Source organism: Hylobates moloch, unplaced genomic scaffold, assembly GCF_009828535.3.
Source record: "Hylobates moloch isolate HMO894 unplaced genomic scaffold, HMol_V3 SCAFFOLD_14, whole genome shotgun sequence".
NCBI lineage: Eukaryota > Metazoa > Chordata > Mammalia > Primates > Hylobatidae > Hylobates > Hylobates moloch.
In genome coordinates, this window is record NW_026652289.1 from 80378307 (window position 1) to 80391945 (window position 13639).

At 41.6% G+C, this 13639-nt stretch overlaps 2 protein-coding genes across 2 annotated transcripts in view; one reads left to right on the forward strand and one right to left on the reverse strand.

The window, feature by feature from the left end:
* The window catches only part of AVEN (apoptosis and caspase activation inhibitor), a 186359-nt gene extending 174713 nt beyond the window's left edge, over window positions 1–11646 (forward strand). The window contains exons 3-8 of the mRNA XM_032176240.2: window positions 987–1057; window positions 6124–6219; window positions 9265–9625; window positions 10383–10549; window positions 10947–11015; window positions 11417–11646. Coding sequence (XP_032032131.1) covers window positions 987–1057; window positions 6124–6219; window positions 9265–9625; window positions 10383–10498 — 644 coding nt within the window. The 3' untranslated portion in view covers window positions 10499–10549; window positions 10947–11015; window positions 11417–11646. The remainder of the gene's footprint in view (window positions 1–986; window positions 1058–6123; window positions 6220–9264; window positions 9626–10382; window positions 10550–10946; window positions 11016–11416) is intronic.
* Window positions 11645–13639, reverse strand: part of RYR3 (ryanodine receptor 3) — a 564315-nt gene continuing 562320 nt past the window's right edge. The window contains exons 103-104 of the mRNA XM_058427349.1: window positions 12922–12973; window positions 11645–11985 (exon numbers count right to left, since the gene is read on the reverse strand). Coding sequence (XP_058283332.1) covers window positions 11890–11985; window positions 12922–12973 — 148 coding nt within the window. The 3' untranslated portion in view covers window positions 11645–11889. The remainder of the gene's footprint in view (window positions 11986–12921; window positions 12974–13639) is intronic.

Sequence of the window (13639 nt, forward strand, 5' to 3'; positions counted from 1 at the left end):
TAGTTCTGTTTTTCTCTGATCAAAAAGTCATGTGGGAAGGAATTTAAATTTATAAAAATGTGGGGGGCTTTTACTTTTGTGGTTAATTTCTTCTTGCTTACATCAGTGAATATGATTTGTATGTCTGCTACATTTTAGAATTAATTTTTTCATGGTCTTATTATACAGTCCTTTTTAAAAATTAGTGTTACATTGATATTTATAAAGTAAGTACACATACCTATCAAAATATGTTTGACATTCTGACCAGGTGATTTTTGGAGTGACAGTAGAGGTCGATAACCTCCTCTCAAAGAGAAAGTTTAAGTCTGTTATGGTATGCACATATACACATGTATATCCACAAATAAAAGGTCTTATTAATTATATTATTCAGAGCCTTTATGTAATAATTTTTTTTTTTTTTTTGGGACAGGGTCTCACTCTGTCACCCAGGCTGGAGTGCAGTCGCATGATCTTGGCTCACTGCAACCTCCGCCTCCCGGGTTCAAGCGATTCTCCTGCCTCAGCCTCCCAAGTAGCTGGGATTAATAGGCACGCGCCACCACGCCCAGCTAATTTTTGTATTTTTAGTAGAGACGTGGTTTCACCATGTTATCCAGGCTGGTCTTGTACTTCTGACCTCAAGTAATCCACTCGCCTCGGCCTCCCAAAGTGCTGGGATTCCAGGTGTGAGCCACTGTGCCTGGCCTATATCATAACTTTTTGAGGGATCAAATTTATTTACCAATGACTAAGAGTAGTGATTTTATCCTTTTTTCTTGGTCCTTTTGCCTTACATTGAATCTTATCAAATGTTAACATTGTCATCTGTGTGTTTTGTAATTTTGGAAATGGAGTTGGAGGTATGTTCCAGTTTTATCCTTATCTCTCCCTTCGAGTTTGAGCACTTCAGAAATGGCACTTTTGCTCTAGCAGGGAAATTTAGAGAACTGAGAGTTTCCTTTGGCTTTTGCATAAATTTTTTTTTTTTTTCCTATTCCTAGGGGACTCCTTCTCACAGTTCCGGTTTGCTGAGGAGAAAGAATGGGATAGTGAAGCTTCTTGTCCAAAACAGGTAAGATAAGAGTTGTCTTAAGTGTGGACTGGCTCTTCAAGGCTGAAGGCTAACACCTTTTACATTCTTGAGATAGAGTCTTCATGTAGAAAAGAGTAGTAATTCTTATACAGTGTACTCTCAGCTAAACTTTTCAGAAAATTTTCAGGGGGCTGATATTCCACAGGTCCTTGAAGCTAGAGTTCACCTTTCTACCTGGCCATCTGTGTGAATTATGCAGCCCACATGGACTGGGTCTTGAGGTAGAAACTTGATAGCTGTGATTTTGACAGAGTGGATTACTTTGCCATTTGGTCTTCCTCCCTTGCCACTCTTTGGCAATTCCCTTTAGAGTTGAAAATTAGTTTTCTGTCTCTCACTGTTTTTGGTGTTAGATTGAGAAAACCCTTAACCTTGCAGCTTTAAATAACACTTCTCCTACAATTAGGAGAATAGAAGTATAAAATAAGGGCAAATATTATAGAAGTCTTTCAGCAAGTCTCTAAACCCCAAATGCCTTATTTTCTTTGTGTGTATGTAATATTTTCTTCCCAAGGAGTTCTGATTATTTTCCAAGCAGGCTTCCTCTAATTATTTTCATATAAGAGATGACAGATATTCTCCCCCTTTTAGGATGCACATAGGGACATAGTGGTGACTTGCGATATGCTCCCCAACTCCAGGCCTAGAGCATACTGTCTGATAAACTGATTACCACCTGCCCCCAGCTTCAGAGAGGTGGCTGAAGCTGCAGACCCGAAGCCCATAGGCACTGTCCTTCCTGTTCTGCTCCCACATCAGCATATGTGCTGTGGGCCGGTTTTAGGCTCACTTGTTTGGGATGGCCTTCGACTCTTACAGATTACGAGGAGGGGAGTCTCTTAGAAAATGACTGCCTGGCACTTTACAAAGAGCGTGTTATATAGGCCATAGAAAAAGGTGAGAATTACAAACATTTGTCTTTGCTTAAGTCTGGGCCTACGCCTAAGGTACTGTTTAGTATTCTAGGACACATCGAGGATAGATTGAGGAATATGGTAGAAGCCAAACAATTTACATTTCATCTCCTTTTGAACCACACTGATTACCAAAGAATATTTCAAGTAGCTTCAGAGTTTCAAATAATTCTAAGCTTCGTCATTCATCAAAACATAGAGCACTTGTTTACTAAATGTTTTTATTAAATGGAGCTTATTCAAAGTGAATGAGACAGACCATGCCTGTTCATTGCTCTAAGCCCCTTACCTGGGTACACTCGCTGACCTGTAGTATGGTAGATGCTCAGTAGATATTTACCTAATACATGCAAAAGAATACAACCTAAAATAAGGGGTGTGATAAATGAATTAACAATACTGAGAGAGATAGCCACTTTGCACTGGAAGTGATTAGAATTGGTACCATGGGGAAAAGATCATTTGAACGGGTCTTGGTGGACAAGTGTGACTCTGGTAGGTCGTGTCTAAGGAAACAACATGAAAATGGTAATCAGGAAAACGAGGTTATGCTCGGAGAAGGGTGTGGCCAGAGTGTAGTATTCCCAGAGGAGGAGGCCTCAGGGGCAGGTGTGGGCCAGTTAGTACCAGCAGTTTCAGACCTGAGTGTGAATTCTAGATCTAAGACTTGGCAAACTTTTTCCTTCTCTATTGCTTCACCTGTAAAATGGAGGTAATAACAAAATATGACTCAGAGTTATAAGAAGGACTAAATTAGATAATAAATAAAAAGCCCTTGAGTACAGTTCCTGATGTATATGAAACACTCAAAATGAGCTCTTTTATTACTAATATTATTTGTTAACAAAGTTTTGTTTAGCAAGAACATGGAAATGGTTAGATCTAACTTCTGCAGTATTGGGAAGGATGGGGAGGGATTGAAGGGATGAGAGGTTAGAGGCAGGGAAACCAATTAGGAGGATGTGATGTTGGACGAATGGGAAAGAACGAGAGCCCGAGAGGGTGCAAGCAGTGAGCATGGGACAGGGGTTACTCATAGACAGGACTTGAGTGGAGGATGGGGTCAACTGTGGTCACTGGCCAGATGTGAGACACAAGGACAAGAAAGATTTGCAGTGGCACTATGCTTTCTAGCTTGAGTAACTAGGTGAGTGGTGATGCCATGAATGGAAAAAATAAGAGCAGAAGTTAAGTTTGATTTTGAACAGTTCGAGTTGGAGGTGTTGGTAGGACATGTCTGAAACTGAATTTATTTCACCATCAAAACGATTTCCTGTCTGACTTAACTCCTCACTAAATTTTCTTCCTTGTTGATGTAAGAGAAAAAACTGGATATATATAATATATAATACGTATTATATAATTATATGTAGTATATATTACATATAATTATAATTATATGTATTATATATATTAATATATTATATATTACATATAATTATATGTAGTATATAAATTACATATAATTATAATATAAATTACATATAATTATAATTATATGTAGTATATATAATTACATATAATTATAATTATATGTTATATACAAACTACATATAATTATATGTTATATATACTACATATAATTATATGTAATATATAATACGTATTATATATTACATATTGAGTGCATATATATGTTGAGTGCATATATATTATATATTTTATATATATGTACACACACACACATATATGTAATTTGTTGTTGTTCCTTATACCATCCCCATGTCCTCAGTATGACCAGTGACGCAAGACAATAGAGAGGGGCCGGCGCAGTGGATCACGCCTATAATCCCAGCACTTTGGGAGGCCGAGGTGGGCGGATTACTTGAGGTCAGGAGTTGGAGACCAGCCTGGCCAACACGGTGAAACCCCACCTCTACTGAAAATACAAAAATTAGCTGGGCGTGGTGGTGCACATCTGTAATCCCAGCTACTTGGGAGGCTGGGGCAGGAGAATCGCTTGAACCAAGAAGGTGGAGGTTGCAGTGAGCCGAGATCGTGATCGTGCCATTGCACTCCAGCCTGGGCAACAGAGAGACTCCATCTCAAAAAAAAAAAAAAGGAAAAGTAGAAATATGTTTTGTCTTTGCAGTTAAAGGGAGTGGGAATTTGATAGGGAGACAGGTCCAAAATCCTCAAGGGAATCCTGGCAGGAGAGGGACCGGGCGTCATGGCTTGGACTTGGCGTTCGTTGCTCTGCGGCTGATACGCAGGGTGAATGGACACAGACCAGTGGTCACAGTGCTCTGATCTAGCTGTGTTGGCCTCCATGACCACAGGGGTGTCGGTCTCTTAGATCCACAAGTGGGATTCTCACACCTTTCCTTTGGGCAGGGTGGATACCATGTAACGAGAGGATGAGTGGGAAGGTAATTTCCCTGGGTGAACAAACAGATTCATTATTTTTTAAATCACCTATGTTTTTTAAATTCCACATTAAATTTCTGTTGACATGGTGACTTATCCAGTAGGACTTCCTTGAGTGATATGCTGGCTGCTGAGCAAACGGCTGGCTGCTGAGTGATATGCGGCCGTTCCTGAGGGCCTGGCTTTTAAAGGCACAGATTCCCGGCTCCCCCCACCCCACCCAGAGAGTCCAGTTCTGTGGGTGAGGCCTGTGAACCTGTATCTTTAAAAGTTGCCCAGCTTATTACTCCACCATACCATGTACACATGGTCTCTGGGCCCCAGGCTCATATGGACAGTAATTGCTGTAGATTCTGGGGAGGATGTAATGGTCTCATTGAAGGGTATGTTTTTCAGCTGCAAAGTGAAGTATATAGCAGGTTCTTTTCTTACTAAAGAGTGTGCCTTCATACAGATACTGGAGACTCAGAGTCTAAGATTCCTGGCCAGAGAGGAAGCTTCAGGCTTGCAGATTCTCACCACACAGACAGGGTCCTGTGCATACTGATGGCAGAGAAGGGGGACAGAAAGGCTTTGTCCTACAGTCAGGACTGGCTCCCCTCTCCCAGCACTGGTGTGTCTCCTTTCTCTTTATACCCCTCCTCATAGCATCCTTAGTGGGTGTTGTGTGCTCCTGTCTGCAGCCAGATGTCGTAGGCCAGGCCCTCTACTTCAACTGCGAGTGGCTGCCAGGGTTGACTAGGCTGACATGTGAGCTGGGTTACCCAGGCAAAAATAATGCGCCGAATAGTTTAAAACGTGTAGAAAATGCGGATTTATTATTATTCCAATTAAACCTATTTTAAAAATTCACAGTTTAGTATTAAAAGCAATTCACTGCAGCTAACTTTATATCTAAGGCCTTCTTCAGCTTTAGCCCTTTATGGGGCAAACTGGTGACCAAAAAAGAAAGCCTTCTTACAAAGTGGCTTTTTTTTTTTTTTTTTTTTTTTTTTTTTTTTTTTTTTGAGGAGACCAGCTCGTTTGAAACCTTCGCAACACCTGTCAGTCCCTTCTCACTGCCTAAACAGCCCTTTCCTCTTCTGAGGCCAGCAGTCTGAATTTAGGGAAGAGATCAGGTTAGATTTCATTAAATGCTTGCTTTTCTTTCAGCTTGTCAGTCATTGCAAAAGCCTCCACTGTTTCCAGGTTACTGGACAGTCTTTTTTTTTTTTTTTTTTTGAGATGGAGTTTCACTCTCGTTGCTCAGGCTGTTGTGCGGTGTCGTAATCTCGGCTCACCGCGGCCTCTGCCTCCCAGGTTCAAGTGATTCTCCTGCCTCAGCCTCCCAAGTAGCTGTGATTACAGGCATCAGCCACCATGCCCCGTTAATTTTTTGTATTTTCAGTAGAAACAAGGTTTCACCATGTTGGCCAGGATGGTCTCAAACTCCTAACCTCAGGTGATCCACCCGCCTCGGCCTCCTGAAGTGCTGGGATTATGGGCATGAGCCACTGCGCCCAGCCTGGACAGTCTTGATGGGAAGGTGATCATTGCCCTGTTGTTGCTCTGACAGTGTGAGCTGTGACTCAAGAAGGTAGCTTTGGTTTTACTGATCATAATGTGGAGATGCAGAAACTCTAACACATCAAGTGTGATGTATGGTGTGACTTATTCCTAGCCAAATGTAACTCAAGTGGATTATTTATTTACAGTTTCTTCTTTTATTTCCAAAAGGTCATAATCATCACCTGATATTTTATTTTCTTTTTTATATATATGTAGAATTCAGCATTTTACGTGGATAGTGAGTTATTGGTTCGAGCCCTTCAAGAGCTGCCTCTCTCCCTCCGACTCAACGTTGCTGCTGAACTGGTCCAGGTGAAAATCCCGAAGCCCTCTTGAAGCGGGTGGATTAGGGCAGGAGGAGAAAAAGAGGGGAACACTTCTCTCAGCAGGATGTCTCAGTGTCAGCTTCCCTTTATAAAACTGAGGGTTTCATATCAAGGTAGCATTTTGTAAAGTTTAAAGGAGAATCCAAAAATTTTTTGAAGTTACTTTTTTACATTTTATATTTGAAACATTTTAAAGGATCAAATGTAGTGGAATTGAGTGAAATGTAAAATATAAAGTCTGGCTATTTTACTCAAAATATTTATGCATCACGCTCTATATTCGGCACTAGGGACACAGTGGTGAACAGACAGATGTCTTTCCTGCCTTTCTGTAACTTAATCTGTTGGGAAGGATGGATATTAATCAAGTAGTCACACAAACATATACAAATTGTAATACATCCTGTGAAGTACAGTGTGCTCTTAGAGTAAATCAGTTTCTGGTGTGGTGTGGTTAGGAATGGCTTTCTGAAGCAGTGATAGATGAGCTGAGGTCTAAAGCATAAGGACATTTGAGCTGGAATTTAAATGAGAAAGACCCAGTCAGCTTTGCGTTAATAAAAATGATGGGGCTGCCAAGTAGAGAAGACTGTGGGATCGGAGTGCATGTGTGGGGGTAAGTCTGCATGTGCACATACACATGCACAGAGCAGGTGAGGGAGGCACATGGGGAGGCTGTTGTACAGGTGCAGGTGAGTAGTACTGTAGCTTGGACTACAGTAATGATGGTGGAGATGGCAGAGAAGAGGGCTGTACTGAGGTACTTCAAAGGTACAATTAACAGGATTTGACGATATGTTGGAAATTGGGAGAGAGTGGTCAAGAAAAAATTCAAGACTTTGTAGATTGTGCAACTCAGTGGTAGGTAGGATCAGGAAGGGTGAGTTTTGGACTTTGTGCCATGTGGAAATAATAGTCAACTGAATGCTGAACTTTATAGTTCTACATCAAGGGCTAGAAATACAAATTCAGGAGGTAACAGGATGAAGTGATAATTGATGATAATTGATGAACTAAGAGAGGGAGGAGGCCCGAAGATTATGCCATGAAGAACTTCAAAATTCTGGCATGATCAAAAAAAAAAAAAAAAGTGAAACCCTGGGACGTACTGATTTTAAGTAGAATCCTGGCAACTGAAATTATCAACTTCCTTCTGTGGGTGAATGTGATGCTAAGCTTGAGCATAGCAATGAATTGGTTACCCACTCATTTGCTGTATTGCATTTACTAGTCTAAAATTTGGGACAGCAGGCAGAGTTCAGGGATGGAGGACAGTTAGGGACAGGGTAGAGAACTAGAAAGAATTACATTTGCCTCTGATGGGGGGTTGCCCTGGGGGTTCTTTGGAAACATTTGGGGGTGTTTGGGAGAGCACTAGTGGCTCTTCTGCTGATGTCCAGTGATGTTCAAAGTTCTGAAGTGCTTGGCTTGATCTCATATGATGAATGTTTAGCAGAACTCACCAGGGAAATGCTGAGATAAAGGCTTCAGGAGTCAGGACAGAGAGGAAGTGGTTGTGAGCGTTTGAAGTGAAGGATGTAATGTCAGTGGCGGGCATTAGAGTAAAGGTATAAAATAATTATGTGACATTGAAATCCTGGCTAAATCACTTAAAAACATTTCTCCCCCACCCATGCTGTAGCGCAGTATTCTCTACCTTGTTTGCACATTAGAATCACCTGGGGAGTTAAAAACAAACAAAAACAAGGCCAGACACCCACCCCAGACCAATTAAATGACTCTAAGATTAGAATAGAGGACCATGTCCCAGCTTTGCCCTGTACAACTGACTGACTCTGCTGGATATTTATTCCTGTTTGTATATAAAGCCATACCGTCTTGTATGTCTGCTCAGGATGTTTATGTAAAAATAAGGGGTCAGGACCTCCAGTAGAGGTTGAACTTCTGAACCTGCCCACTATGAGGCCTTGCCTAGTCCCTGGAGCCTTCTCTCGAGAGCAGTGATTCTCAGCCTTAGATTGTAACCTTATATTACAATCACTGGGGGAGTTTGTAACTTCTATTAAAGTATAACATCAATTCAGAAAAGTGCACATGTAAGTATAACCATGGAATGAGCATCCGGATAAAGACTTAGAATATTGTCAGCACCTCAGAAGCCACCATTCATACACACTCCACGTCAATGTCACCCCAAAAGGCACTCGCTCACCTAACTTCTAATACTGTAGCTTTTGAACTTTTTACAAATATAATCAAATAGTGTATTTTCTTTTGTGTCTGGCATTTTTTACTTGATGTTGGTAAGAGACTCTTCTTGGTGAAGTTGTTACTGCACCTTTATATTAGTGTGCTTAAATACAATGAACAGATCTGATTTGCTAATTACTTCTTGGTGACTTTTTTTTTTTGAGACGGAGTCTCGCTCTGTCGCCCAGGCTCGAGTGCAGTGGCGAGATCTCGGCTCACTGCAAGCTCTGCCTCCCGGGTTCACGCCATTCTCCTGCCTCAGCCTCCCGAGTAGTCTCCACCACTCCCGGCTAATTTTTTTTTTTTTTTTTTTTTTAGTAGAGATGGGGTTTCACCATGTTAGCCAGGATGGTCTCAATCTCCTGACCTCATGATCCGCCTGCCTCGGCCTCCCAAAGTGCTGGGATTACAGGTGTGAGCCACTGTGCCCGGCCACTTCTTGGTGACTTTTTACAGATGTTCGTGTCTCATTACAGATTTAAGTGTAAAGCCAAATAGATGTATGGTACTGGCAGTTTTCAGGCCAGGGCTAGGAAGACATGGATCTTTTCATTCCAAATCTGAGCTAGTTAGCACATGGTCGAGGTAGAGAGAGTGGGAGGCACAGTGCTGGCATGTTTCAGTGAGGTCTCCCACATTTACCCCAGATATTAGGAAGGGTGCCCCCACCAGGGCCTGGAAAGGAGCCACTTTGTGAACTATCTGAATTGAGTTTCCTATGTCACAAAGTTTGATGGCTTCCTTTAGCCTCCTATGTATTTACTTAAGCCAGTATGGCAAGACTCACATTTTTAACTCAGTTTTTATACTTCTCTTTCAGGCTACAGTTCCTTTAGAGCTTCCTCAGGTGAAACCAAAGAGAACTGATGATGGCAAGGGATTAGGGATGCAGTTAAAGGGGCCCTTGGGGCCTGGAGGAAGGGGGCCCATCTTTGAGCTGAAATCTGTGGCTGCTGGCTGCCCTGTGTTGCTGGGCAAAGACAACCCAAGCCCGGGTCCTTCAAGGGATTCTCAGAAACCCACTTCCCCACTGCAGTTAGCAGGAGACCATCTGGAAGAAGAACTAGATATGTTGCTTAATTTAGATGCACCTATAAAAGAGGGAGATAACATCTTACCAGATCAGACGTCTCAGGACCTGAAATCCCAGGAAGATGGGGAGATGGTCCAAGAGGAAGAAGGTATGGCTTTCATTTTATTCCCCGTGAATCTTGATTCTGGTGTTTTTTCAAGAACAGCCCCGCCTGCATCACATCCGCACACATCCCTCTGGGTGTCTGACATCGATCCAGTGTTGTCCACTGACATCTATTTCTGTGCTCACATCTCTGCTTCCCCCTGAGCTGACCTTTCTGACAACCTTCCTCTCATGTGACACACCGAGCTTCCAAAGCTGCTACCTGCCTGACTGCAGTAGAAACCTGGGGCTCCAAATGGAATTTCCGCTATCAGAAGGCATTAAGATACCTGTAGCCTTCAGCTTTTGGGCAGTGGCCCTTTTAATCGACTGACAGGCCACCTCTTCATACTTTTTTCTTGTTATTTCAATCTTATATTTTGACAAAAGAACACCACATTCTGATTTCTGCATGTCCTGTGAGATGGTGGCCCATCTGATGTAGAGGGGCCCAAGGTGATTGCCACATGCATATATTGCATTTGAAATCCTTTAATTTTCCAGGACTGCTGCAATAATAGTAAAAAGGAAACTGAGCTGTTGGTCTTTAAAAAAAAACTAACTAGTGAGGTGTGAAGTTCAACTTCAGAATAAAGAGCAAATCCCTACCCAGCTTTGTTTAGGTATTACTGTATCATCTTAGGGAGTAACGATAATGAGAATGTTTCCCCTTGTTGTAAGGAAAGTAATAATTAGGGCTGAATTATATCTTCAATTTTAGGACTCATCTGCGGGTGTTAACATTGTTTTTATTTCCCCAGTTTGTGCAAAACCATCTGTGACTGAAGAAAAGAACATGGAACCTGAGCAACCAAGTACCTCCAAAACTGTTACCGAGGAAGAGCTGGAAGACTGGCTGGACAGCATGATTTCCTAAAAAGGGGAAAAAAAGTGCCTGAAGCAAATCTTGGTTGCCTTCTAAGGGCAGGTGGGCATAAGGCTGTCTGTCCTTCAGGACCAGCCAGTTTACAAGCATGCCCCAAGCTAGTGTGTTCATGGCTCACAGCAGTAAATGCCTACCTCTGTGTGTGTTTGACATCTGAAAGAATACATTGAAGCAGCTTGTTGCATTTGTTTTTCTGGCTTAGTAATCTAATAGATTTCCTTAAGGGCAGGAGATAGACTCTGGCCCTTGTTTCTAGCCTCCTTCCTTGCAGTGTTTACAGCATAGGCAGTGTTTACAGCATAGCAGGTGCTGCTGCTGATTAAGAGAATAGATGCAAACAAGGCATGCATTTGGCCAAAATAAAATGCTGGTCTGTCCAGTTTTCCTTTCCTTTCTTGTGTGGGGCCCTGGGCAATTTGTCTCATGTCCCCTTTCCCAGCAGTCACAGAGTGGTTGTAGAATCAACCAGAAGTGGTACATTCCAAGAGGCCAGACCATGGAGGTATTGGTACGTATTACTTTATTGCAGTGGGCACTTCATTGTATTTGAGGAGATTCACCTAAACAGAGCAGCTCCACTACTTACAAGGGACCATAAAGCATTACTCCATTTTGGCATAAGGTTGAGATTTTTTCTGAAGTTTCAGTACAGTACTTTTCTTCTAATAACAGCAGTTGACTGACAGCTGTTACTAAAAAAACTTGTATGAATAACCTTCAAGTGCAGTTTCACCTTCAAGTGCAGTTTCATAAAGTAAGACAGAAGATCACAACTAATGCATGGAACTGTCCTGGAACACAAACATAAAAAACTTGCATAGCTATATCTAAAGAGGTTTTAAGGCACTTAATCGATATTTCAGTGTCGACAAAGTGTCGGTTTTTTTCTGTTTCTTTAACTGCTTAAAGCTTTTCTGGATACAGTCACTAGCAAGTACCATGGGAAAAATTAGACTGCAGTTATTATCTTTTGGATGAGTCACAAATTGGATACCATGATGACATTCCAGTGTTTAAAATTTCAGGTATGACACATTCGAGACTTCATACTTCTCTAGCCCTTTCCTTCATGCTTCCATCCCAACAAACTAGTTAGTTAGCTCAGAACTGGAAAACTTGAAGGCCATTTGCCTAGAGACTACTTGATTCTTCGCCTTCCTTCTTCAACATTTTGACAGGTTCTCTCCCACAGTGTATGTCCATTAGGCACAAAAAGCCAAATCAATTTCAAAATAGCACAGATTTTCAGCAAACGGTTTTTTTTTTTTAAGGGAGGCATTTAGAAAATGTCACATTTCAGATATGTTGCAGAACTGTAAAAGGAGGACTTTATTTCATGGGAAGTTGACTGTCCAGAATTGTGGCGCTTCTTTCATTCAGATTTATCCAAGCTGATCTTCATATTGTTTACGAAAGCAGTCACCGGCTGGGAAGAAATCCCAACACCTTTCTTGGTACATCTTCCAGACATAAGATTCCTGAAATCATGTGAACAACGGGTGCTTATTTTTAAACCACAGTAAAAGCTAAAACCCAGTTTGTTTTTGTTCTTTGTGGCTCCCTTTAGGAAGACTGATGTGAATTTATATGAGGCCAAACCTGCACATTCATTCTTGCTCTATTCCCAGCACAGGCTGTTTGTTTGGGAAGCAAGAAGCCATGTCTCCCTGACACATGCTGGCAGGGAAGGAGAAAAATCCCCCTCTGCCCCAAGCGAAACGGAAACCAATCAATGTTTGCCACTAAACATACTTAAAGATTTAGCAATAAGCTGATTCCATGCCGCTGGTGGAAGACGGAGGAATGCATGAGGGAACGTTTATTGCCTGCTAAATCCAGAGCTGGAAACCAGGTACCTCTCCCTTTGAGTGAGTGAGCTGTAAAGTTTTCCTACAAAGCCAATGATGTTTGAATATTTGATAACTGACTTTTTCCTCCCTTGCTCTCTACCTTTCTGTTTCTTTTTCACATTTAGTCACAAAATTTGACACATCCTTTCACTCATCCTCTCACATGCACACCTGCAGGCTCCTGTGTCACCCACACATGAGGTCTTTATTGTTCTTAGCCTGTCTCTCACTCTGTTGTACTCTAATTTTTCTGCTCTTTGTTACAGCCACCCACTCCATTTCTCATTGTCTTTTTCTCCATAATGTTCTCCTCACCTCCAGCTCTTCTAGTCTGAAGCAGTAGCTATAAGCGTTTAGAAAATGTCAGTGCTTGTTGGGAAGGATAACCAGGAGGACTTTGGCTTCTTACTAAGTCACAAAAAGGTGATGGAAAAATGCATACACGGGATTAATGGGGCCATCTATCTATTTCAGATAACCTATGCCCTACTAAGTCTCAAGATTTAGGAAAGGGAGATCTAACACGGGTGTATGATTCTGAATTGAAGGCATTTTATTTCTTACCTGACCCGTGTGCTCTGTTTCATCTTTATTAATCAAATACATCAGAAAGAACCTGGAATGAGGAAAAGATAGATAGTATTAGATACTCTGGTCAAGACCCAAGTTCATTGGCATGGATTAACTGTGATCAGGGCTCGGAAAGGCTAGTTGGTCCCACGCTGTCTACAGTGACTTTAAGGATCAGGGAAGTGTGGCATAAGGACACAAACCATCATTTTCTAATAGTAGCACACACGAATCCCGAAATTAGCCACTTTGTGAGGAGAGATGCTTTTTGACATCCCTAAACCTTGAGCTAAGTAAGATCACTTGCAAGGTAGCATTTTGGCCACCATTTTATTGTTAACAAAATTCTAATAAAACAATAAAAATGGTAGCCCAAATTCTTACCATAGAATATTTTTTAACAGGCCATTTATCGTCTTATAAAAATGTAGAATTGAAATTCTGTGTGTGTCTCAAGAATATCTGTCATGGAAAAGTTAGAAAGTATTTAATCTCATGGAGTTGCTCTGATTCTTCCAGAAGTATAGTTTTGTTTTTATCATAGATAGCTGGGGGAATGCCAGTGTAGTTTCACTTGCTCTGTGATCCGTTCTTGGGTTTGAGTTTGTCTGTGACACATAAGTATCCCAGGGGGCAGGGGCTGAACTCTCAGCTCACATTACATGATCTCAGAGACAGTTTCCAAAGGAACCAGGCTCATGCCCTTCAGGAA